General features: G+C 40.3%; 1 protein-coding gene across 5 annotated transcripts in view; it reads right to left on the bottom strand.

The window, feature by feature from the left end:
- mgme1 (mitochondrial genome maintenance exonuclease 1) overlaps positions 1 to 26,288 on the bottom strand; it is a 183,936-nt gene that overhangs the window by 7,712 nt on the left and 149,936 nt on the right. For 3 of the 5 annotated variants that reach the window (XM_087991540.1, XM_087991541.1, XM_043696340.2), the window contains 4 exons: positions 4,792 to 4,855; positions 4,551 to 4,661; positions 2,741 to 3,344; positions 1,278 to 1,491 (listed from right to left, as the gene is read on the bottom strand). In XM_087991540.1, the coding sequence (XP_087847666.1) occupies positions 1,278 to 1,491; positions 2,741 to 3,299 (773 nt within the window). In that variant the 5' untranslated portion in view covers positions 3,300 to 3,344; positions 4,551 to 4,661; positions 4,792 to 4,855. Of the gene's footprint in view, positions 1 to 1,277; positions 1,492 to 2,740; positions 3,345 to 4,550; positions 4,662 to 4,791; positions 4,856 to 6,867; positions 6,972 to 24,939; positions 24,983 to 26,288 lie in introns of those variants that run through there. The other 2 variants (XM_043696341.2, XM_087991539.1) reach the window with 2 other exon arrangements.

Below are 26,288 nucleotides of genomic sequence, written 5' to 3' on the forward strand. Positions count from 1 at the left end.
TCACTCTAAACCTATGCCCTCTAGTTCTGGACTCGCCGATCCCAGGGAAAAGACTTTGTCTATTTATCCTATCCATGCCACTCATAATTTTGTAAACCTCTATAAGGTCACCCCTCAGCCTCCGATGCTCCAGGGAAAACAGTCCCAGCCTGTTCAGCCTCTCCCTATAGCTCAGATCCTCCAACCCTGGCAACATCCTTGTAAATCTTTTCTGAACCCTTTCAAGTTTCACAACATCTTTCCGATAGGAAGGACACCAGAATTGCACGCAATATTCCAATAGTGACCTAACCAATGTCCTGTACAGCCGCAACATGACCTCCCAACTCCTGTACTCTGACCAATAAAGGAAAGCATACCCAACGCCTTCTTCACTATCCTATCTACCTGCGACTCCACTTTCAAGGAGCTACGAACCTGCACTCCAAGGTCTCTTTGGTCAGCAACACTCCATAGGACCTTACCATTAAGTGTATAAGTCCTGCTAAGATTTGCTTTCCCAAAATGCAGCACCTCCCATTTATCTGAATTAAACTCCATCTGCCACTTCTCAGCCCATTGGCCCATCTGGTCCAGATCCTGTTGTAATCTGAGATAACCCTCTTCGCTGTCCACTACACCTCCAATTTTGGTGTCATCTGCAAACTTACTAACTGTACCTCTTATGCTCGCATCCAAATCATTTATGTAAATGACAAAAAGTAGAGGGCCCAACACTGATCCTTATGGCACTCCACTGGTCACAGGCCTCCAGTCTGAAAAACAACCCTCCACCACCACCCTGTGTCTTCTACCTTTGAGCCAGTTCTGTATCCAAATGGCTAGTTCCCCCTGTATTCCATGAGATCTAACTCATGTTAATTTTTTTAAAAAAAACTACCAAATCTGTCTTCATTCTGGGATTGGACCTGTCCGTGGTAACATCAGGAGATATCTTGGCAGCTGAGGTATTTATATCTGCCTAACTCACAGTCATAACCTCCTGTCCCTGACCATTCATCAACTCTCAAATTGATTTAATCTTACTGGCATAAATGTCTCCAAGAACAAAGGGTCTATTATCCTCACTGTTGCCCTATACCGTTTGCAATTCAGGCTCCAGTTACACAATTAATTCCTCAACCCACAGATACTTAGCTTAGTTATGACTGTTGGGGATTGCATTGCTGTCCATGAGAACATTGCATTGCTGTCATGACAGCCACCTGTTCTGCCAATTCTTGCAATACTCAAGTCCACAACGTAAAACATTAGATGAAAGGAATGCTGGGTCTTACCGATATTCTGCAATGCAGTCTACCAGCCCCATGTACTGTAATGGCAGATGAGTCACAACACTCTCCAAGACTCGAGGTCCTCTAATGTCTGCTAAGATTTCCTGCACACTGTGTAAGTACCCTGTAATTTCTTCATCATCAGTTTTTGGAATTTTGGTCGAGAGAAGAGTCTCCTCCAAAGCAGAATGGAAAAGCTTTCCTCGGTTGAGAATATCTGGGGGAAATATCGTGTCCAATGTCACTAGCAGAATGGTCACAGAAATTGACAGCACATTTAAAATTTGCTCTGGTCACTCGGATTGCACAGTCTCCCATACTTAACAGCAACAAGTGATTTTGTAGGAACTTCTTCCATGGAGGAAGAGACTCCAGACAGTTACTGTAGGTTTCTGTCAGCATTCAAACAGCTAATACAAAGTAGCACAAACTAAATTCTGGAACAGACTGCGTAAGATAGATATATGCAAAAGAGTGAATGGGGTGACGGAAGAGTGAAAGGAAAACAAGGTGACAAAAAGCAAGTTCAAGACCATCTGAAAAGTCATCACTTCCTCAAGGCTATGTGAACAATTGGTCTCCAAGCAGATAGTTAATACAATGTAAACACTACTCACCAAACTACCTAATTTTCAGCAAAGTAATGGGATGACAAAAATCTCAAGCACAACTGTGGCTGATTTTCCTTATTCTGCATTTTCTGGTTTCAATAACTTCAGATGTTGGTGTTGACTAGTATAGGGTTGGAATGGTTGCCATGAGCACATTTAATGCCCCAAAATTGCAGACCTCTCGTGGATTATGCTTCTACTGCAGCATTAAATAAAAGAATTGCACTGGGTCAAAGAGAAGCCTAGTGGTACACGTACAGGTTAAACTTTTAAAGATAGATTACCAGTATTTTGGGAAGAGGAGTTAAACATCCCATCAATCAGAATGACGATCTTGAGGCAAAGGCAGCAGAGGATCTTGAGGCAAAACATTTTCCAACGTGTTACAAACGCAGTGATGTCTTAATAAAGAATTATAGTTAAAAACTGCTTCAGGACATAACCCCTAGGCATTTTCACCTGAGTCAATAAACACCCACATTAAATTACCGTAGGATCGAAGCAGAAAAGAGACTTTTCAATTTGTGGGGGAGACAAAAACTCGGGGCCTGTCACTACCAAATGTAAAACTAGTTTTGGAGAAATAGTCTTCAACTAGAGGGTGGCGAGAATGTGCAAGTCCCTAATACAAGAAGTCACTGAAGGAAGAGTAGTGTTGTCTTTAAAGGGAAGTTAAATAAAGTATATGAGGGAAAAAGGAGTTGAAGACTATGCAGATAGTTGTGGATGAATAGAATGGAAAGAGGTTCACGCTGAGTACAAACACCTGCACAGAATGTTTGAGAGTGGTAAATTGGATGAAACCAGGCCAACTCAGAGTGATCACTTCTACGCAGTACTACAAGGAATACTTACTTCTTGAATACTCCTTGAAGCCATCTTGGCCAAGCTCAGTTATCATTCTCCGTTTCCATCGTTCCAAATAAAATGCTTGCTCCAAACTCATGGTCAATTGCAAGATGCGTGTCACACTAGGCAAGCTGGCTTTCGAGTGATCCCCCTGTGACATTAACTGCAACGGTAGTTTGAGCACAGGCCCTGGTTCATACTCAGTATTCTGACGTTCAAAGTTCAGGAGAGGGGCCAGATTTTGGGGGCTTTCAGATTCTGAATCTGCGCTGGCTGATTTTGATCTGATGGCCGGTCCGTACAAGAGGTTATCCTCATTGAGCAGGGTCTCAGGGGTCTGAGGGCTGACCTTTGTTGAGACAACAGAGCGGACCAAAGAGGCATATTTCTTATGATCCACTTGCTCATACTTGCTGAGATCCTTTCTCTGACAATTAAGAGAAAGGAAGGTAGAAAAGCTGTGATGCTTGAAGACCAGCTCTTTCTGCACTGCATGCCAACGTTGTTTGAAAGAATTATCGAGTACTCTGCAGGTTGCAGCATTCAGCACTGCAGCGAATTTCATTCTCCAACTTGATGGATGGACACACAGTCAAATCATCTTGAGATTCTACAATAGAATAAAGGGTTAACATTTTTCTCAGACACTTTGAAACTTTTTCTGACAATGTAATTACAGATGTACAGTTTGACAGTGATTTTGGAAAGTAATCAGTGAATTATCCCTTCATATGTATTAAATAACTTGCATTTAATGTAGCACTTTTCATGGCCTCTAGATGGCTCAAACCAAATCACATGACAAAATTAAAACAATCCTCCCCTCCGAAGAGGGAACTAAAACCGGATTAAATATGGAAGGTTCAAATAAGATGCTAATTACTAAAACTTAGTCTTGCAGCAAATAATACATAATAAAGTATCCATAGTTAAAACCTTCCAGCATCATCTGAATACTGAATTAAAATTTGCCCTTAAAAGTGTATTTTTGGAGACTAAAATTGTATTTAATGTAATGGCAATCCTTCAAAGGAATGATGACAACTGAATCAAAAATGGATCATTTAACATGCAGTACTAATCTTTGTTGCATCTTTAATTCCAGTATCTAAATCACAAAGATCATGTGATAAGAAGGTTCTACTCAGCTGGCAACTAGTTCACACCACACATTATTTTCATCTAAACAAATTATTCATGCAGTCCAGATTAGTTATGGTCCTAGGACATACACAACCTACAAGTCAATGAGAAAGCTTAGAATTTTTAAATGGTTTTCCCAGCTGAATTCCTGTGTTCTGAACAAGAAGTTAATGTTGTGTTGGGGATTCAGTCACCTATCAAGGTGAGCAGGTGGTTTACAGTGAATATTATCAATAGTTTAAGCAACCAATCATTTTTTCAGAACATAAAAAAGGCTTGCTAGAGGGCAGCTAATTTTGGATGATTCTTACTGTTCAAGCCATTAGAAGTTGTTCGCTCAGCAAAATTAGAAAATGAAGCATTTTAACAGTGCACTAAAAAGATTAACAAGTTATTAAGTGAGCAGCCCACTTCTCTTAAATTAAGTATCATATCAAATATGGTGTTTCACAACTGATTCAGATTAAAAAGCGCATTAGGATTATAAAATGTATAGCAATGTGGCATGGTTCAAAACATGTATATAATGATGTTCCAATAGTTACTGGCATTTTTACTTTCAATTTCCAACAAGTACTAGATTTGTCAGATGTATTAAGCAGTTTAAGAACAATGTTAAGAATTGCTATGACATTTATGAAGATTGTGATTAACTTGATTTCATTTCACATACCATTACTTTGAAACTAGTTAAAGAAGAAAGCCACTGTAGTTCTTCAAGGATTAACTGAAAGATAGCATCCCCTGGGACTCAGCTTCAGAACTCTTGGTATCTCGTATATCCCTGCAAGTACATAAGATAAAGGGATGATCTGACTGAATCATTTAATGCAATCAAAGGATTTAACAAAATGGATAAGAACTATTTCCTCTGGTGGTAGAGTTCAAAATAAAAGTCTGTAACCTTAACTTACCTAGCTTCAATTTTGGAATGGTGACATTAGAAAGCACTCTCGTCATATAAGTGATAGTAGAAATCTAGAACAAACAAGATGAGAGGTTAGGTCAATTAAAAATTTCAAATGTGAAATTAAAGGAATTCTGAAATGCAACTGTATTAAAAGGCAGGTTGGATGGAGTTAAGATGTAGAGCAGACATGGTCAAATACAAAGGGAAAATGGGACAGGTTGCAACAACTGTTGCTGCACATGTTGCAGCAGGAAGATGAGGATGAACTGAATCACTGTATAGATTTACAAATTGCAGCACACTGGTACGTGTTCCAGATATAAATCCTTGTTGGAACAATTCCCAAATTTGGGTGGGTCCACATTAACTGGATGAGAGAACATTGCAGATGGCCACCATAATCTACTATAATCACTGTTCCTTTATTTTTGCCATGTCCAAAATTTGGAAGCTTTACTTTTTTTCCAAACAGCACTAATATAGTTACAGGCCATGTGGCTTTCAATGCTTCAGAAACAAACAAAAAAATTGGTCTCTCGTCCAAAAACGGTATACCTGTCATTCAATTGAGCAATGTCACATATGAATTTCAAGGCCAGTGCAATACGAGGTATATACTCTATATCTCAATGATTTGCTGATGGAGTCAAAACAATATCCCTTTGGTCATTTGTAATAGGCAGAAAACACACTGTCCTCCACCATCCAATACTCAAATTCCAAGTCAAAACATTTATTGTTAGTTCTAATTTAGCAATTGGGCAGCACTTGCTGAACGATCCAAACTTTTAGCTATACTAATCACCAATAAGTTAATCAGTCAAACTCACAACATGGCTCATTATACTTGTCAAAAATAATATATTCATATGTCGGCAGGCATTCTCTGCAAACGAAAGTAATACATTCAAGTCGTGTCTTTTTGAATGACCCAGGTGCTTGGGGTGTCTCCAGTTTCTAATTGCTTTCTCTTTGGTAATGCTTCAACTAATCAAAGTCAACATGCCAACCAATAAACAGTTTTTTCTCAAATTTAAATTGTTGCAACAGCTTGAAATTTGATGCTTTTTCTTTTGCCCAGATGAATGGAACAACTGAAGTGCTTTTGACAATATGTGTCTTTTCAGCAACATAGCAAATGGTGCCATAAGATCATCCACAGGAGGGGAAAAAAACCAGGAGAACAAACAATGGATTAGTGCCATTTTGCTGCCACTGCTAAATATTTCTTAATGTATCATTGTGATGCAGCAATAAAGAATTACACAATCTTTAAGAAATCTTCCAAACAGCACAGTAAATTTACCATCTGGTTTGGTTAAGTTTGATTTACATAGAAGAAACATAGAAACACTGAAAATAGGAGAAGGAGGAGGTCATTTGGTCCTTCGAGCCTGTCGCGCCATTCATCATGATCATGACGGATTGCCCAACTCAACAGTTTTTAGATCAGAGTAGTGATGGAAAAGCACAGCAGGTCAGGCAGCATCCGAGGAGCAGGAAAATCGACGTTTCGGGCAAAAGCCCTTCATCGGGACAAGCTTTATTCCTGACCAAAACGTCGATTTTCCTGCTCCTCGGATGCTGCCTGACTTGCTGTGCTTTTCCAGCACCACTCTGATCTAAACTCTGGTTTCCAGCATCTGCAGTCCTCACTTTTGTCCGTCCAACTCAGCAGCCTAATCCTGCTTTCTCCCCATAACCTTTGATCCCATTCGCCCTAAGTGATATATCTAACCACTTCTTCAATATATGAAATATAGAAACATTTTCATGTTCTAGGGAAAACCCTGAATAGAATTTCAGCTCTCTTCTTCAGCTAAATAAACTCAATAAAATAAAAAGTGTGTTCCCTTATCAATATTGGGATTGTGACAACAAATTTTGGTAATGACATATTTATTACTGAAAGGGTTTATTGAATATTCATATAATGTCATTCAGCGCAAACAAGCTTTTTCTGTAACACTGGCTCAAAGAAAAAGACGAGTAGTACCATTCACATACTCCCACCTCTGCTTGGACATATCCTAGCATTTTCTTTTAACAAGCATATATCCATTTCCCTTTTGAAACTTACTGTTAAATCTGCTTCTACCACCCTTCCAAGAGTGCATTCCAGATCTTGAGTGCTGAGCAAAAATATTTCTTCTCATCTCCTCACATCTCAATTGTCTTGAATTTGTGTTCTACAATTAATACATTTCAAACTCTTCAATAATAAAGTATCAAATTTCTTTTTTAAAACACGATTTACAGACCCAGTGACTTGACCAATGATTGAATGTGCATTTCAATCTGCATTATTCATTCAATTATATCCTGTATAAGCTCACAAATGTTGACCACGCCATCACTTAGGTTTGCTTGTAACCACTGCAGCTCTAATCTATACTCTTTGCATTGCTTCTTGCAATAATCTTCGCAAAGTGTAACTTTATACAAGTGAACAACAAACATTACTGCCAAAATGGAAAGCTTCAAATTAAAACTGACCAATAGTCCAAGTCGGTGGTCAAATTGAAGTTTCTTTTTTTAAAACAAACATGTTGGTCTGGTTAACCAGGAAAACAGAAAATAAGCAAAAGCAAAGCAGTCATAATATGTTTATACGCATACAACACAGTCTGAATTGCCTGGAGCTTTGTGAAGCATGATTCTTAATATTTTTTGATGGATTATAAACAGAGTTCTCCATCTTCCTGAATCTGCATAAACCTCCTCACAGTTGTCAAAACAGCTTTAATTGGAGAGGGACAGACATGGCAACTTTGTCCTTAAAGAAACTGCGAATGGACCATTCATTGGACTGCTTTCTTCACCTCATGAATGCTGTCCTTGTCTGTTGGGATCTCAAAAGATACTGAGATTTTTATGCAACTCAGTATGGCTCTTTAGGGACATATCAATTTTACCAGTAAAGGACACTAAGCCATAGCATGTCTTAAAACCCCCTAGTTATTGATAAACTTCAGGGCACTTAAAAAAATTCAAGTTAATCAGGCAGTCAACTTGGTTTTGAAATAGAAATGACTAACTAAGTTACTGGAGTTCTTGGTAAGAATATCATGTGTTGGAGATAAAGGAGACAAGTGGAAGTTCTGTACTTAGATTCTAAAAGGCATGATATAAAATACCACTGCAAAAGGTATTACTTTCATGGTGTGACATTTTGACATGGCTAGAAGATTGGCTAGTTAACAGGAAAGTGTGCTTCTTATTCTTTTGATAAGGAAGAGGTGATGAGTAGTATATCACAGAGATCAATTTGGGGTCTCAACATTTTACAGTTTAAAGTGCTTGAACAAAGGGCTGAAGTTACGGTTGCTCAATTTGCTGATGACACAATGTTAGTTAGGAAGGTAAGCTGCAAAAGAGGATGTAAAGTGGTTACAGAGCATATAGATAAATTAGCGCTGGAAATGTGTTGCTGGAAAAGCGCAGCAGGTCAGGCAGCATCCAGGGAACAGGAGAATCGACGTTTCGGGCATAAGCCCTTCTTCAGGAATGAGGAAAGTTTGTCCAGCAGGCGAAGATAAAAGGTAGGGAGGAGGGACTTGGGGGAGGGGCGTCGGAAATGTGATAGGTGGAAAGAGGTCAAGGTGAGGGTGAAAGGTCAGACTGGGGTGGGGGCGGAGAGGTCGGGAAGAAGATTGCAGGTTAGGAAGGCGGTGCTGAATTCGATGGATTTGACTGAGACAGGGTGGGGGGAGGGGAAATGAGGAAACTGGTGAAATCCGAGTTCATCCCTTGTGGTTGGAGGGTTCCTAGGCGGAAGATGAGGCGTTCTTCCTCCAACCGTCGTTTTGTTGTGGTCTGACGATGGAGGAGTCCAAAGACCTGCATATCCTTGGTGGAGTGGGAGGGGGAATTGAAATGTTGAGCTACAGGGTGGTTGGGTTGGTTGGTCCGGGTGTCCCAGAGGTGTTCTCTGAAATGCTCCGCAAGTAGCTACTTGCGGAGCGTTTCAGAGAACACCTCTGGGACACCCGGACCAACCAACCCAACCACCCTGTAGCTCAACATTTCAATTCCCCCTCCCACTCCACCAAGGATATGCAGGTCTTTGGACTCCTCCATCGTCAGACCACAACAAAACGACGGTTGGAGGAAGAACGCCTCATCTTCCGCCTAGGAACCCTCCAACCACAAGAGATGAACTCGGATTTCACCAGTTTCCTCATTTCCCCTCCCCCCACCCTGTCTCAGTCAAATCCATCGAATTCAGCACCGCCTTCCTAACCTGCAATCTTCTTCCCGACCTCTCCGCCCCCACCCCAGTCTGACCTTTCACCCTCACCTTGACCTCTTTCCACCTATCACATTTCCGACGCCCCTCCCCCAAGTCCTTCCTCCCTACCTTTTATCTTAGCCTGCTGGACAAACTTTCCTCATTCCTGAAGAAGGGCTTATGCCCGAAACGTCGATTCTCCTGTTCCCTGGATGCTGCCTGACCTGCTGCGCTTTTCCAGCAACACATTTCCAGCTCTGATCTCCAGCATCTGCAGACCTCACTTTGTCCATATAGATAAATTAAGTGAGTGGGCAAAGGTCAGCTAAATGATGTTTAATATAAGAAAATGTGAAATTGGCAAGAATAATAAAAAGGAAGCATTTTATCTAAACAATGAGAAATTGCAAAGAGTTGAGGTCCAGAGGGATCTGATGTCCTGGTGCAAAAAGTTAGTGCTCAGGACCAGCAAGTAATTAGGAAAAACCAATAGATTGTTGTCATTTATTGCAAGGGGAGTTGAATGCAAATGGTAGGGAGGTTATGCTTCAGTTACACAGCAGACTGGTGTGACCACATCTGGGGTACCATGTTCTGTACTGATATCATTATTTAAAGATGTAAATGCATTGGAAGCAGTATAGAGAAGGTATTCTGGATTAACACCTAAAACGGGTTGGTTGTGTTCTGAGGAAAAGTCAGACTGACATGGCTTGTATCTGTTGGAGATCAGAACAGCAAAAGGCAAGTTTATAGAAACATATAAGATCCCAAAGTTCTGAAAATACTGCACTGGAATTGCTAACTGTTTCTCTCTCTACAAATGCTGCCAGACCTGCTCAGTTTTTCCAGCATTTTCTGTTTTTATTTAATATTTCCTCTCAAAGAAGAATCAAAGAAACAGGGATCACTCTTTAAAGAAAAATGGACACAGAGATCAAGATATTTTTTTTTCCTCAAAAGGTCATGAATCTTTGAAACTCTGCCTCAAAAAAAAGTGGTGGAAGCAAAGAGCCTTCGAATATTTGTAAAGCAGAAGTAGATAGATTTTTGTAAAAAAAAGTAATGAAGGTGAGAAGGTGGAGAAATCAGATCAGCCATCATATTACTGAATAGCAGAGCAGACTGGAGAGGCTGAGTGTTCTATTCCTGCTCCTAATCCATAGTTACTAACCCATTCATAGTACTCTCTGACCAACTTTGGTCCTTAGGTGACAGCACCGTTCATTGTAGTTTCATCTGTGCTGCTGGTAACCACTTCAGTAAAGGGCTGTCCTACGATTGATGTAAAAGGTACGGTCTCAAATACTTCCAGTATTGACTACAATGAATGTGCTGGAGGGATCTACTTCTATTTTCTGGTGCTAAAAAGGGCACATTTCTACCATGTGAGATGTGTTTAAAGAGCACAGAATTTCTTATTTGGTTTCGGGTGTAGCTTTGCTCGCTGAGCTGTATGTTTGATATCGAGACGTTTCATTACCTGGCTAGGTAACATCATCAGTGGCGACCTCCAAGTGAAGCGAAGCTGTTGTCTCCTGCTTTCTATTTATATGTTTGTTTTGGATGGAGTTCCTGGGGTTTGTGGTGATGTCATTTCCTGTTTGTTTTCTGACGGTTGATAGATGGCATCTAGATCTGTGTGTTTGTTTATGGCGTTGTGGTTGGAGTGCCAGGCCTCTAGGAATTCTCTGGCATGTCTTTGCTTAGCCTGTCCCAGGATAGATGCGTTATCCCAGTTGAAATAGTGGGTTTTTTCATCCGTGTGTAGGGCTACGAGGGAGAGAGGGTCCTGTCTTTTTGTGGCTAGCTGGTGTTTGTGTATCCTGGTGGCTAACTTTCTTCCTGTTTGTCCTACGTAGTGTTTGTGGCAGCCCTTGCAGGGAATTTTGAAGATGACATTGGTTTTGTCCATGGGTTGTACTGGGTCTTTTAAGTTTGTTAGTTTTTGTTTGAGAGTGTTGGTGGGTTTGTGTGCTACTCGGATTCCGAGGGGTCTTAGTAGTCTGGCTGTCATTTCTGAAACTTCTTTGATGTATGGTAAAGTGGTTAGGGTTTCTGGCTGTGTTTCTGGTCTGCTTGTCGTGGTTTGTTCTTGAGGAATCTGCGGACTGTATTTTGAGTATTCTTATTTGGTTGCAATGAGACTGGCATTTTCATCACACCTTTTAAGATGTAAGGAATTCCTAATGCATTTCACACTGAATTAAGCAATTTTGAAGTATAATCACTGCTGTAACATAGGGAAACAAAATCCATTTTGTACATAGCACCCATAAACAGAAATATGAATAATAAGCAGACAATCTGTGTTAGCAGTGTCGGTTGAGGGTTAAATGTTGGACAGAATACATATAATAAGCAGGCAGTTTTGTGTAAAGAGAAGCTAACAGCTCCACTGCAGTATTAGGTGTGTAATTCTTTAGCATTCATATACATCTTCAACATGATTACATTCTGTTCATTTGCCTTTGGTCCCTTTAGTGCTTTAGTCACAATTCCCTCTTGAGAACTCCTATTTTTTGCAGACTGCTTTGTTCTCAATTGTTACACCGGTCATATGTTGACACAGCTCCATGGAAAAGTATTTGAATTCATAAGCAGATCACAATACAGAGAGAGTTGTCATGAAAACCTTTTTTTTGGGGGGGTGTGGAAGAAGTTGGGTTGAAGGAAAGAAAGAAGCAAGAGTCCACTCACATTTGTAGTCTTACTGAGCTAGGGCAGCAGCTTTCTTTGCAGAGCCCTTAATGCCACTTTTTTTTTGTGCAAACTAGATAAATAGTGCGCATGGTTTCATTTAGAAGAGTCTGCATTGAAGTCAGTGCCAATTCTCACAAACCTAACTACAAAATGGACTTACAGAGGAACTCTGAATAAATATCTTCCTGTGTTAATAATTCTACGTTGCCTCTTTTTTTTGTGAAAAGGTACAGTACTATTGGAATTACTAACTTACACCTCTGACTTAAACAACATTCACACCGTCAGTTTTACAAAGCCTCTTTGAAGTTATGGCACATGTGCATATGTGTACATTGAGAAGTTAGGAATCTGATACGTTTGGGTACAGACTCAATGGGCTGAAGGGCCTCTTCTGCAGTGTATGATTCTAAGGCTTAGTCTAGGCAGTTCAAGAGATGTTATTCCACTGCAATCCAGCAATTAGTAGTGTAGGTACCAGTTAGAGGCATGGCACTCATCCACAGATTCAATCAATAAGCACATCGACCTGAACCCAATATACCGACCACTGCAGCGGATAGTTGGAACTGACAACCGGAAGCGGCAGGTACAAATCACTATAAATGCCGGAGGAAACATCACAGAAGCGCTTCACAGGAGGCTCCCAAGCACTGAGTATGTCACCTAGACAGGGGACGAAACGTCTGCAACACAAATTCCCAGCTCGGTGAACAGAACCACAACAACGAGCACCCGAGCTACAAATCTTCTCCCAAAATTCTAACTGGTATTCAAAGTTAGCATTTAATGTATACTTTATTTCAAACATTTCACAATTGGCATTGCACAATAATACCGAAATGATACAATTGAACAGGAGATGGATGTTGAAAATAAAAATCTGCTTCCCTGGGGAGGCTGACAAGAAAGGAAAAATAGAGACTTATTCTATTAGGAAGAACTGTTTTAATTATAAAGGAACAGCTTTTTACTATGACACACCTACTCACTATAATGCTATTTAACATACATGACTGTGTAGAAATATACAAACAGCAGTCACATGTTTTACATGTTCAAATGTATATTGTGGAAAGCACTTTTGGCAATTTAGTCATTAACAACAGTCAAGTCAAAATATGCATACCTATTACATTTGATAAAAAGACATTTTTAACTGTCTTAAAATTAATGTTCAGCAAAAAGGTAAATATAATTCATATAAAGTTAGAATTTCATTCTACATTATGCATCTTTATTGCAACTGTACAGAAAACACTGCAGTCTGACATTTGTAATTAGCAAAGAAACTGCTGTCCAAGATAATTTAGAAATACCATGACAGAAGATGCACAACTGCAGATCCAAAGTCTTCCACTAAAACTAAAATCATGGTCACCCACTAACATTTTGTTAAAATGGTTCAGTTGTCTCATACTCAAGCTTTTTTTACTCTAAGCCAGAAGCTACACAGGACTGGTATCTATTTTAAACTTCAACCTCTTTTCTTCCCAATAAACTCCTTCACTGAAACATTGTCATTCTTTTGCTGATGATTTAATTCTCTGCTCACCTTTTCTGCTTGCACTCCTCACAATTCTTGCTCTCCCAGCATAATGATTTAACAGCTCAATAAAGAACATAAAAAAAAGGATGCCATTTGGTTCCTCAAGCCTGCCTACCATTTATCAAAATCACAGCTAATCTACCTCAGGCCTCATTCCTGATGAAGGGCTCCGAGCCAAAACGTCGATTCTCCTCCTACTCAGATGCTACATGATCTACTGTGCTTTTCAAACACCACACACTCTCGACTCAATTCTTTTGCGCCAGCTCCTCATAATGCACCTAACCTACACATTCCTGAACACTATGGACAATTTAGCACGGCCAGAGCACCCAGATGAAACCCACGCAGACATGGAGAGATTGTCCAAACTCCACACAGACAGCAAGCTAAAAAACTTCAAAGATGCTATACAGACAACAAGCAAAACTAACGTCATTTACAAAATACCGTGCAAGAACTGTAACAAACATTACATTGGACAAATAGGCAGAAAACTAGCCACCGGGACACATGAACATCAACTAGCCACAAAATGGCATTGTATCCTTACATACAGATAAGGAAGGACACCACTTCAATTGGGACAACACATCCCTCCTAGGTCAAACCAAACAGAGACATGCACGTGAATTCCTAGAAGCATGGCATTCCAACTGGGGCTCTGTCAACAAACACAGACTTGGATCCCATCTGCCACCCCCGATAAAAAGTACAGGAAATGACATCACCAACCTAAGGAAACCCAAACATATGAATAGAAAGCAGGAAACACCAGCAGTGCTTCGTCCAGAGGCTCACTGAAGATGTTACCGATTATGGTGACAAAACGTCTGAAAATGAACCTTCCAGCTCAGCGAACACACCTCCATCCAGAACCTCAACCTGAGCTACAAATCTTCTCCAAACTTGTCCACACAGACAGCTGCTTGAGGCTGGAATCGAACCGGGTCCCTGGCACTGTGAGGCAGCAGTGCTAACCACTGAGCCATTGTGCCACCCCTTGTCTTTCCTTTTACTTTTATCAAGCTACGCTTTAAAGCTTTTTTTTAAACAAAGAAACCAAGCCCTACAACAATACACTACAGTGGGCTATGAACCTTTATTTCATTGTGGATCATTTTACTTACAAGTGGGGAAAGAAAGATGCTATTCCACAGAATATTATATATTGGACAAAATGATAAAGACAGTACTGATAATTTATGGCATCCCTTTAATGGGATAAATAACATTCTGCTATAAATGCAAAATTGTTTAGTCCATTACTAAGTTTTATCATTATAACATTACCTGAGTGCTGAGCATTTGGAATCAAGGAGCTAGTTATTCAATATCAGCTGCTCTTAAACAGATGTTGATTGCACTTACAACTACCCTGCTGTTAAGCATGATGTCATGGAACCTTCAGTCACATCTTGTATTTTTTGAGAGTTTTCCTAACTGATAACGGAAACAGACTGAAACTGAGATTTAAACCAAACCTTCTTAGGATAGAAGAGAAGGGGAGATTGAAAGAAAGTCAAGTAGGTAAGGAAAGGATAGCTGGATGTATCCCAAGATCTCTTCCTCAGATCAGAAAGAAGGTACTGAGGATGGAGGTGAAAACTGAAGGTCTAAATGTTCCATTGTAATAAAGGTGGACACCTTTGTTCAGAATACTGAGAACTGTGAGTGAAGCCCATGGGATTTTCTTGGGTTCAAAAGAATGAGTTCCAAAGGGATATGTAAAGCAAAATCTCACAGATAAAGTTGTACCTTTAACTAAAAGCAGGGAATGGAGGTAAGAACTACTATAAGTACAGGTGATGTGAATAAGGTAGATAGAGATACAAAGAAATTTTGTCAAAAGGGATGACAACATGTTTTACTTTAAATGATGTGGTTAAACCAAAAACTGCATGAAGGGGCACTGGAGGTACTAAAACTCTTTTATCAAGGATCAAGTTTTCTTATAGAAAATGTAATAAAAGCCAAAGTGTTAGTAAAGGGAATAAGTGAAGAGTATACCTGGATGCACAATGTTAACTCAGCATGATGTGAATGTAAGAGTTCATCAGTGCCGTTACTTCCTAAGCTGAAAGAATCAACAGGATTTTTCATACTACAGAAAGGTAAATACATTCACGAAAACATTTTGTACAATCTTTTGATAGAGGAATTGGGTACCTATAGAGTTGACAATGCCTCCTCTCTTTCTAAAATTGATCTAATGAGTACTGTCAAGTTTTGTTCAAATCAAGGGTTAAGGAGATATCTGCTTTAGTCACACCAAATAGATGGTATTAATGCCAAGCAATGCTTTTTGGGTAATTTAATGTCTCAAATGCATTCCAAAAAGTTATGAATCAAGTCATAGCTAAAGCTAACCATGTAAATTTATTTAGATGATTTTGTAATGTACAGCATACATGTAAAGAACAGGTAAAACAAATAGAGGACCTGCTTAAGCAATTGCAGCCCACTTGCTTGGTTATAAATCTGGTCAAAAGTGTATTCACAAATGCAAGAGCAACTGTATTGTACAACTGTATGACATATTGTATGACATCAAAATAGGTGGTGTAGTGGACAGTGAAGAAGGCTGTCTCAACATACAACAGAACCTTAATCGGATGGGCTAATGGGCAAAGGAATGGCAGATGGAGTTTAATTTAGATAAATGTGAGGTACCGCATTTTGGTAATACAAACCAGGGCAGGACTTCCACAGTTAATGATAGGGCCGTGGGTAAAGCAAAGAGACCTAGGGGTGCAGGTGCACAGTTCCAAGAAAGTGGAGTCACAGACAGACAGTAGTGAAGGCGACATTTGGCACGCTTGCCTTCATTGGTCAGAGCGTTGAATACAGGAGTTGGGATGTCATGTTGCAGCCGTACAGGATTTTGATGAGGCCACTTTTGGAATACTGCATACAACTCTGGTCATCCTTCTATAAGAAGGATGTAGTTAAACTTGAGAGGGTGCAGAAAGATTTACAAAGATGTTGCCAGGATTGGAGGGGTTGAGCTTTAGGGAGAGGCTGAATAAGGTGGAGCTCTTTTCTCTGGAGCAGAGACTGACGGGTGACCTTATAAAGGTTTGTAAAATCATGTGGGGCCCAGACAGGGTGAATAACCGAGGTCTTTTTCCTAGGATGGGGCAAGTCCAAACGTACAGGACATAGGTTTAAGGTGAGGGAGGAAAAGCTTTAAAAATGACCCGAGAGGTAACTTTTTCATGCTGAGGGTGGTCTGCGCGTGGATCGAGCTGCCAGAGGAAGTGATGGAGGCAAGTTCAGATATAACATTTAAAAGGGATCTGGAGGGGTACATGAATAGGAAGGGTTGAGAGGGGTTGGGCCAAATGCTAGTGACTTGGGGTTAGGTGCAGTCTTATTGCAAGATGAATGAGTCAGGAGTAAAGAAGCCAATTGGGGCACTTTTTCAAAAAGAATATCAATATCATCAGAAGAAGTGCTTTTTGTGAAAAAGGAAACTTTCAGATTATCACTGGCTCTTCAATTCTTTGAACATAGCCAAACAGTTGCAATGAAACATTCATCCATATAGACCATAATCTGCAAATATTCATGGAAGAGTTTAATACTCAAAATGCAAGACTTATCAGGTGGAGTCTATTGATTCAAACATTCAACATAAATATTGTTCACACTGCTGGTAAAGGTAATGCAATCACAGATGGTTTGTCCCGTATGAGAACTGATGAAACACATTAAAGGATTTAAGAGATGATAAAATATTATAAGACTATGGGGAGGGGGTGAAAGGATAATTGCATGTAACTCTTTATTTTGTTGTTTTTTGCACGTCACATAACTTGTAATAAAATGCACCTTTAAAATGGCATTTCATCTTTCCTAAGTGGAGATTCGCAAAGACTATCTTCTTATTCCCTTTGTTTTTGGACTAAAGGAACATAATACTTTAAACAAAAAGGAGACTGTGCAAAGACATGGCTGCAGTTTTAGAAACCATTTATTGGAGCACATTGTACACAATTCACAATGTTGCACTTTTTACTTAGAGGGAGAGCAAAAGCAGACACTGTGGAACCAATGGGTTCTCAACTAAGCGACAACTGCTTGACACAATGTTTTCATTGGCTCTTTACCGGGTGACAATGGCATTTGAGAGGCTAATGAAGCAGACAACCACCCAACTTGTAAAGAGAAAGCATAAAAAAAGTATGTATATGGCAGATCAAATATAATGTGGGTAAATGTGAAGATATGTAGTTTGACAGAAAGATGATGAACTGAATATTAGTTAAATGGAGAAAGACTGCAGGAAGATATTGCACAAAGGGATTTGAGAGTTCTTGTGCATCAATCTCAAAAAGCTAGCATATAAATTCAGCAGGTAATGATGTGGCAAAAGGAATTCTGGCCTTTATTTCAAAGGAAAGGAATAAATAAAAAGATGCCTTGCTAAAACTACACAAGGCACTAATCAGGCCACAGATGGAATACTGTGAACAGTTATGTGCACCTTGTCAAAGAAACAATATACTAACATTGGAGGCAGTGCAGGGAGAATCCCACCATACATGGTGGACCATCTTAGTTTAGTAGGTTGGGCCTGAATTCATTGGAGTTTAGAAGAATGTGAGGCGACCTTATTAAAACATACATGATTCTCAGGAGTCTTGACAGGGTTGATGTGAAAAATTCCTTCCCCTTGTGGGGGTGTTTAATACCAGAGGTCTTAATCTCAGATTAAATGTTGCTTATTTAAGTCAGAGGAATTTCTTCTCTTAAAAGGATAGTGAATCTAAGGAACTCTTCACCGCAGAGGGCCGTCAAGACTGGGTCATTGTATACTTAAGGCTGAGATAGATCATTTTTCTTGATTAGTAAAGGAGTCAAGAGTAATGGGAAAAAGGCAGAAAGATTGATCAGAGAATTATCAGATCTCATTGTGCAGTGGAGGAGACTCATGAGCTTAGTGACCAACCTCTAATAATTTGGACAATTTCTAATTATCATAGGTTACAGTATCATGGTCAGCTAAGACTAAAAAGGCACACAGGACCTAGCATAAGTAATTCCAAGAGAATTGCCTGGGAAAACAAAATACATCTGCATTTGCAACACTGAGAAAGCTTCTTAAAGTTGGAGAACTCTAAGGGGGTTCTACTCACTTGAAATTACTAGTTTCCCAGCTTACTTTAGAGGACTGAAAACCTAATCTAATTGCTGAATAATTGAAAGTAAACTCATCATAAACCAACCCTTTCCCACCAAACTGCTACCCACCACTAATCTGCTTTACTCAATTAGCATCATACCTGCCCAACCATGTGACCTACTGGAAACACTTACCTGGCATCCCAGTCCTCACCCACATAACCCCAGCTCCTTTACTTGCCTTATATAGCTTCTTTCCTCAGCTGCTGTCAAATTAACTCCAGGACCATTAAAAAGTTTAACTACTAGCAACATGTGCTAAAAAGAGTGCACATCTTGGCCTACATCGCTCCTGCACCAAAAAGATTTTTCCCTGGTTTCCTCCAATGAATGCATTTGAGACAAACCAGTTTCAGAATTCTGGACGGAAAAAAAAACACACAAAGTCTGGGCCTGGGCATATTCCCATACTGTACTGTCCTACGGTCTATGATAAGGTGGCCTAGGGGGCTTTACAAGGGTAGTAAAAATCTGTCACAAAGCAATGTAAGAAGATATCAGTTCAGATAACCAAATACTTTGACAAAGGGGTAGCTTTGAAAGAAAAGATTATAAAAAAGAAAGCAAGGTAGAGAAGCATAAGGAGGAATTCCAAAGTTCATGGTTTAAGCAACGGAACGCACAGCTGGCAATGTTGGAACACAAAATTGAGAAGCTAAACAAGTCAGAATTTGATGAACAGGAAATGAACAGGAAGAGAAGGGTGAGGCCATGAAACAATTTGAGAACAAGATTGACAATTTTAGAATAAAGACATTTCATCAGGATCTGCAACTGTAGCAATCACCTTTGGGCACAATACGCTAAAACTGGCAAGCAAAGGCTGTTAGGAGATAGAGTTTGGGATGGGGTTCCAAACAATTATTTCAAACTTCCCAAGATTTAATTGTAAGAAATTCCAACTCATCCAGTACTAGTTATCAGATGAGCAGTCTGATATCATAATCAAAGTAGAGAAGGTACAAGAAATGGTGCTGAGGTAGAGTTGGATGTCTCTAGCATATATACAAAAGATTACTTTGTTGGATGTTGCCATTGTTGGACAACTTGTAGATTAATAATATTAGTGGGGCAAGGATTAATCGTCAACAACCTTAAAGATAATATTGGGTCAGACAGAAGCCATTGCAAGTGGTACCCCATTTGATCAGATGGTAAAAATAGAACTATAGTCCCATAGCGAACTATAGTCCCTATAGTCCCATTCAGCAGAACAACAGTGGAGGAGGATGAAGAGGGATAATTTACTTTGTCACAGTCAAAAGACAATTTTGTAACTGTGATGCCGCTATTTCAGTAAGAAAAATAGCAGAAACCGATTACAGGATACAAACAAGAGTAAGAGAAAATGTTGGTACCGATTTGAAAAATGACAATACATTCAATGACTTTGGAAGGGAAGGGAGATTAGTGATGAGTGGTAGCTTAGTGGAGTCAAGGGTAGGATTTTTGATGACATAAGCGGATTTAAAGAATATAACAGCTGAAGAGAGAGAATTGTTAACAATATTAGATAGTAAAGGAAGTGGGGGTTAGGTAAGGGCAGCGGGGAAGTGGGTCATCAATGGTTTCCTGGTAATGGTGTCAAAACATCAGGTGATACTTATCATGCAGTCTTCACTGACAAGCTTGACTTAAATCATCCAAATAATAATTAAACTTCTAAAATTTCAGATCAAATCTACATGTGTACACATGCCTAATATGATAGCATAATATGTTTCATGTGTAACAGCTGTCAAGATCCATTCATGAGTAATGCAGCAAGCTATGGTTCATTTTGTATTATCCATCTGTAACTGACATCTGTACTGTTCACATAAATAGGATCTAAAAATGGTACAATATGGAATATAAATTTAACTAACTTGTGAACTATGACATTCTACACAAATTGTCACAGCTGAAACATCATACTTTACATATCATTTTGAAGTTTGGAGTTACTCACAGACTTTGCAGATCATTTTATTACACAAATACTGCTGACCTAATCTGACTTTCATGTTGCAAGGTAAGTGCATAACAAGTCCAAAACTTTAACATGTACTACAAGTATTGCAAAGTTAACTTATTTGTTTATAAAAGTTTATCTTGTCCAGCAGACCTAACTTAAATTTCCAAATCATGCAATGTACCCGATTTACACTCTTTGCTATTGTAGAAGCAGGAAGGAATCTGCCTCCAGGCAATCTTTTCCTTGGGGGGGGGGGGGGGGGGGGGGGGGTTTCCATTGCTGAGACCAGAACAGCTAGCTGTTCACTCCATCATGCCTTCTGGAATCCCCTACTCCTAGAACTGCGCAGTTCCCAGCCCTACAATAATCTGAGCTTGCCAACACCACACACCATCCTGACTCAGGCCTGTCTGGAGACTCTACCCATGACCTGGAGTCAGCCTGCCTACCACCCCCTTCATACTCAGATGAGTGACACTCATGCCCAACTCAATGCCAAAGAGTGGTCCAGACCAATACCCTCCTCACCAGATATCCTAACCCTAAACAACCACCCGGTGCAGCCGGACAATTCTTCAGTTATGCTACTCCCTTGAGTACATGCCAGGTAGATAGGATAGTGAAGAAGGCGTTTGGTATGCTTTCCTTTAATGGTCAGAGTATTGAGTACATCAATTGGGAGGTCATGTTATGGCTGTACAGGACATTGGTTAGGCCACTGTTGGAATTTTGCGTGCAATTCTGGTCTCCTTCCGATCGGAAAGATGTTGTGAAACTTGAAATGGTTCAGAAAAGATTTACAAGGATGTTGCCAGGGTTGGAGGATTTGAGCTATAGGGAGAGGATAAATAGGCTAGGGCTGTCTTCCCTGGAGCCTGAATTGCAAACGGTATAGGGCAACAGTGAGGATAATAGACCCTTTGTTCTTGGAGACATTTATGCCAGTAAGATTAAATCAATTTGAGAGTTGATGAATGGTCAGGGACAGGAGGTTATGACTGTGAGTTAGGCAGATATAAATACCTCAGCTGCCAAGATATCTCCTGATGTTACCACGGACAGGTCCAATCCCAGAATGAAGACAGATTTGGTAGGTTTTTTAAAAAAATTAACATGAGTTAGATCTCATGGAATACAGGGAGAACTAGCCATTTGGATACAGAACTGGCTCAAAGGTAGAAGACAGAGGGTGGTGGTGGAGGGTTGTTTTTCAGACTGGAGGCCTGTGACCAGTGGAGTGCCATAAGGATCAGTGTTGGGCCCTCTACTTTTTGTCATTTACATAAATGATTTGGATGCGAGCATAAGAGGTACAGTTAGTAAGTTTGCAGATGACACCAAATTGGAGGTGTAGTGGACAGCGACGGGTTATCTCAGATTACAACAGGATCTGGACCAGATAGGCCAATGGGCTGAGAAGTGGCAGATGGAGTTTAATTCAGATAAATGGGAGGTGCTGCATTTTGGGAAAGCAAATCTTAGCAGGACTTATACACTTAACGGTAAGGTCCTAGGGAGAGTTGCTGACCAAAGAGACCTTGGAGTGCAGGTTCATAGCTCCTTGAAAGTGGAGTCGCAGGTAGATAGGATAGTGAAGAAGGCGCTTGCCATGCTTTCCTTTATTAGTCAGAGTATTGAGTACAGGAGTTGGGAGGTCATGTTGCGGCTGTACAGGACATTGGTTAGGTCACTGTTGGAATATTGCGTGCAATTCTGGTCTCCTTCCTATCGGAAAGATGTTGTGAAACTTGAAAGGGTTCAGAAAAGATTTACAAGGATGTTGCCAGGGTTGGAGGATTTGAGCTATAGGGAGAGGATAAATAGGCTAGGGCTGTCTTCCCTGGAGTGTCGGAGGCTGAGGGGTGACCTATTGGGAGATTTATAAAATCATGAGGGGGCGTGGATAGGGTAAATAGACAAAGTCTTTTCCCTAGGGTGAGGGAGTCCAGTACTAGAAGGCATAGGTTTAAGGTGGGATTGGAAATATTTAAAAGGGGCAACTTTTTCACGGAAAGGGTGGTACGTGTATGGAATGAGCTGCCAGAGGAAGTGATGGAGGCTAGTACAATTGCAACATTTAAAAGGCATCTGGATGGGTATACGAATAGGAGGGGTGTGGAGGAATATGGGCTAGGTGCTGGCAGGTGGGACTAGGTTGGGTTGGGATGTCTAGTTGGCATGGACAAGTTGGACCGAAGGGTCTGTTTCCGTGCTGTACATCTCTATGACTCTATTTGCACACCAATATACTGCAAATCCATACCACTGCCTGAGCATCTTTGCTGTGTAAGTGCAGACTTTGAACAGTCTCCTCACTTGCTTCCAAGAGGAATCCAAGACAAAAGGATATCCCAGAAAGCCATCAGCCTGTGATTAGGGTATTATTCAATGAGGGAAAGTTGGCCAGGCTGGGTTTGTAGCCAGAGTTTATAATGAGAATTTATCATATTGAAAATAGATGATTCTGCAGCAGCGTTTGATAGGGTGCATTCTGAGAAGATGTTTTCTCTTGACAGGGAGGCGAGAACTAAGGGCACAGTTTAAGGACTTTGAGATAGAGATTAAGATTGTTTTAATCTCAGAAGGTTACTAGTCTGTGGAATTCTCTTCCTTTGAAAGAAACAGAGGCTGTGTCATTGTATATATTCAAAGTGGAGTTAGACAGGTTTTTTGATATAGGGTAATAAAGGGACTTGGAGGGCAGATGAGAAAGTGTCATTGAGACCACAACAAGATCAACAATGATCTTATTGAATGGAGAAGTACTCTCTGCTAAAAGATAGACTTGCCATTGAGGCAGTGCAGCAAAGATTGACCAGATTGATTCTAGGGTTGGCAGGTTTGACATATGAAGAGATATTGGATTAACTGGGCTTGTATTCACGAAGGTTTTCTCTGGGGGGGGGGGGTGGAGGACACAGGAGGAGGCCTCATTTAAATATGTAAAACTTTGACAAGGCCGAACAACTTAGAATATAGGAATGATACCACCCTTGACTAGGTGTCCAGAACATGGATTCATGTTCTCAGGATACAGGGCAAAGCATTTCAAACTAAGATGGAGAATTTTGTTTTTCATTCAGAATGTGGTGAACTTGTGGAATTGTCTGCTGCAAAAGGCCATAGAGGCCAATTCACTGAAACAGATATTTTGAGGCTAAAGGTGTCAAGGGGTAAGGCATGGAAATGCAGCGATGATCATATTGAATGGCACAGCAGACTTGATGGGCCAAATAGATAGAAACTAATCAACATTTCTATGTTTCCAAGGTCAGCAGGCAGTTTTTACAAGGATGGAAAAAGACCCTTCAGTCCATCAAATCCATGTTGGTCATCAAACATCCAACTATTTTAATCTCTTTCTCCAGCACTTGACCTGAAGCCCTCTAAACCTCCTGGTCCTTAGGGGTCTGGGTGGGTTGCTCTTCAGAGGGTCGGTGTGGACTTGTTGGGCCGAAGGGCCTGTTTCCACACTGTAAGTAATCTAATCTAAAGGTATGCCCCTGGATTACTGACACATTTACTAAGGGAGAACGTTTCTCCCTACTTGTGCCTGTGTGAATCAGAACCCATTCAGCCTTCTTTGCTCTAAGGAAAACAATCCCAGCCTATCTAGTTTCTCTTCATAGCTAAATCACTCCAGCTCAGGAAAGATCCTTGTGAACCTCTTCTGCACATTATCTAATCCGAACACATCCTTCTTGTAGTGTTGTGACCAGAACTGTACAAAATAATCCAGCTGTAGCTCACACACAGCTCCATCATAATCTCCTTCTGTATACAATGCCTTCTTAACCACCTTATTGACATGTCCTGCTGCCTTCAATGATCTATGGGTATGTACACCAATATCCCTCTGATCCTCTACTTCTCAAGGCCCTATCATTCAACATGTAGTCTCAAAATGCATCACCTCACTTTTCAGGATTAAATTCCATTTGCCATTGTTCATTCCATCTGAACAGCCCAGTCTAAACTGTCCTCTGCTCTGAGCTTTTCACCTCACTATTTGCCACACCATTAATTTTTGAGTCACCAGTGAAATTACTGATCATACCTCATACATGCATGTCCAAATCATTAATGTACACAACAAACAGCAAGGGACTCAGTACCAAAACCGATGGTATGCCACTGGACACAGGCTTACAGTCACAAGAACAGCATTCGACCATCGCTCTCAGTTTCTTGCCACTAAGCCAATTTTGGATCCAATTTGCCTTGAATCCCATGGTCTTGTAACTGCTCATGTGGTCCGCCATGAAACCTTATCAAAAGGTCTTACTGAGGGCAATGCAGACTACATCAACTACTCTACCCTCATCTACACACCTAGTCACCTCCTTGAACAATTCAATCAAATTTGTTAGACATGATTGCCCCCTTACAAAACCATGCTGATGATCCTTGATTAACACTTGCCTCTTCAAACAGAGATAAATTCTGTCCTTCAGTATTTCCCCCTCACGCCCAAGTCGCCCTAACACACTTACTGGACTCAGTGGTCTGTAGTTTCCAGGCTTACCTCTACCACCCTTCCTGAATAACGACACATTAGCTGATCCACAGTCCTTTGGCACCCTTCCTGTGACAGATGATTTGAAATTAATGTCAGAAACACTACAATCTCCCATAGCAACCTTGGATACATCTCACCTGATTATCCACATTCACACCTGCTAAAACTGCTAATTCATTTCCACACCAAGGCTAATTTGTTGAACTATATTACAGTTCAGTCTCTCCAATTTCTAGACCTACATCATCCTTCTCTAATGTGAATTCCGATGCAAAGTATTCATTTAAAATCATAGCTTCATCTTGTGGGTCCACACACACTATCACTTTGGTCCCTAATAGGCCATACTCTTTCACTGGTCATTTTCTTCTAATGTACTTTTAAAAATAACAATTTTGGACTTCCCTTAACGTTACCTGCTTTTTTTTTTCACATCCCCTCTTGGCACTCCTAAACTCATTTTTAAACAACCCCTTGCACTTTAGGGCATCCACTCTTTGCACCTTCGGTATCTACCATTAGTCTCCTTTCTTTCTCCATATCCAATCCCTTAATATCCAGGGTCTTCTGCATGGTTGGTCCCACTCTTCACCTTTATGGGGACATGTTGACCCTGCACTCCCACTATTACCCTTTTTAATGTCTCCTATTGCTCTGATGTGGATTTTCCTGAAAGTAGCAGCTCCTGGTCCACTTTGGCCAGATCCTGTATTAAAACTGGCCTTCCACCAAATTAGAACTTTCAATTCGGGTCCTTGTCCTTAACCATAATAACTTAAATCTTACTGAATTACAGTCACTATCATAGAAATGTTCCCCCATTGCCACCTACCCAGATTTGTTTTTATAAAATGTGCTGGTTAAGTGAATTGGCCACGCTAAATTGCCCGAAATGTTTCGAGATGTGTAGGTTAGGTCAGGGCAAATATAGGATAACAGGGTAGGGGATTGGGTCTGGGTGGGTTACTCTTCGGAGGGTTGGTGTGGACTTGTTAGGCTGAAGGGCCTGTTTCCACACTGTAAGGTTTCTATTCTATGAATTAAATCCAGCACCACCCTCTCTCCCGTCAGACTTAAAAAAGCTCCACGATACTCATTTTAAGAATTTTGTCTCCTTTTGGTTTTTAACACTTTGTTCATCCTAGTTAAATTGTGAAATTTGAAATCCCCTATTATTTTTGTATTTTTCAAAGATTTGCCTACACATTTATTTTTCTCTGTCCCTTGACAGGTCGGGGGTCAAAGTACACCTACAAAATGAATCCTCTCTTTTTGTTTTTAAATGCAAATGGCTTCATTTGGAGAATATTCCAATTTTAATTTTTTTTAAAATGTAACCTATTTTTCTAATCAAC

The sequence above is a fragment of the Chiloscyllium plagiosum genome, unplaced genomic scaffold, assembly GCF_037043375.1.
Source record: "Chiloscyllium plagiosum isolate Xiang-an unplaced genomic scaffold, Cpla_swu_hap1 HiC_scaffold_10, whole genome shotgun sequence".
Lineage (NCBI taxonomy): Eukaryota > Metazoa > Chordata > Chondrichthyes > Orectolobiformes > Hemiscylliidae > Chiloscyllium > Chiloscyllium plagiosum.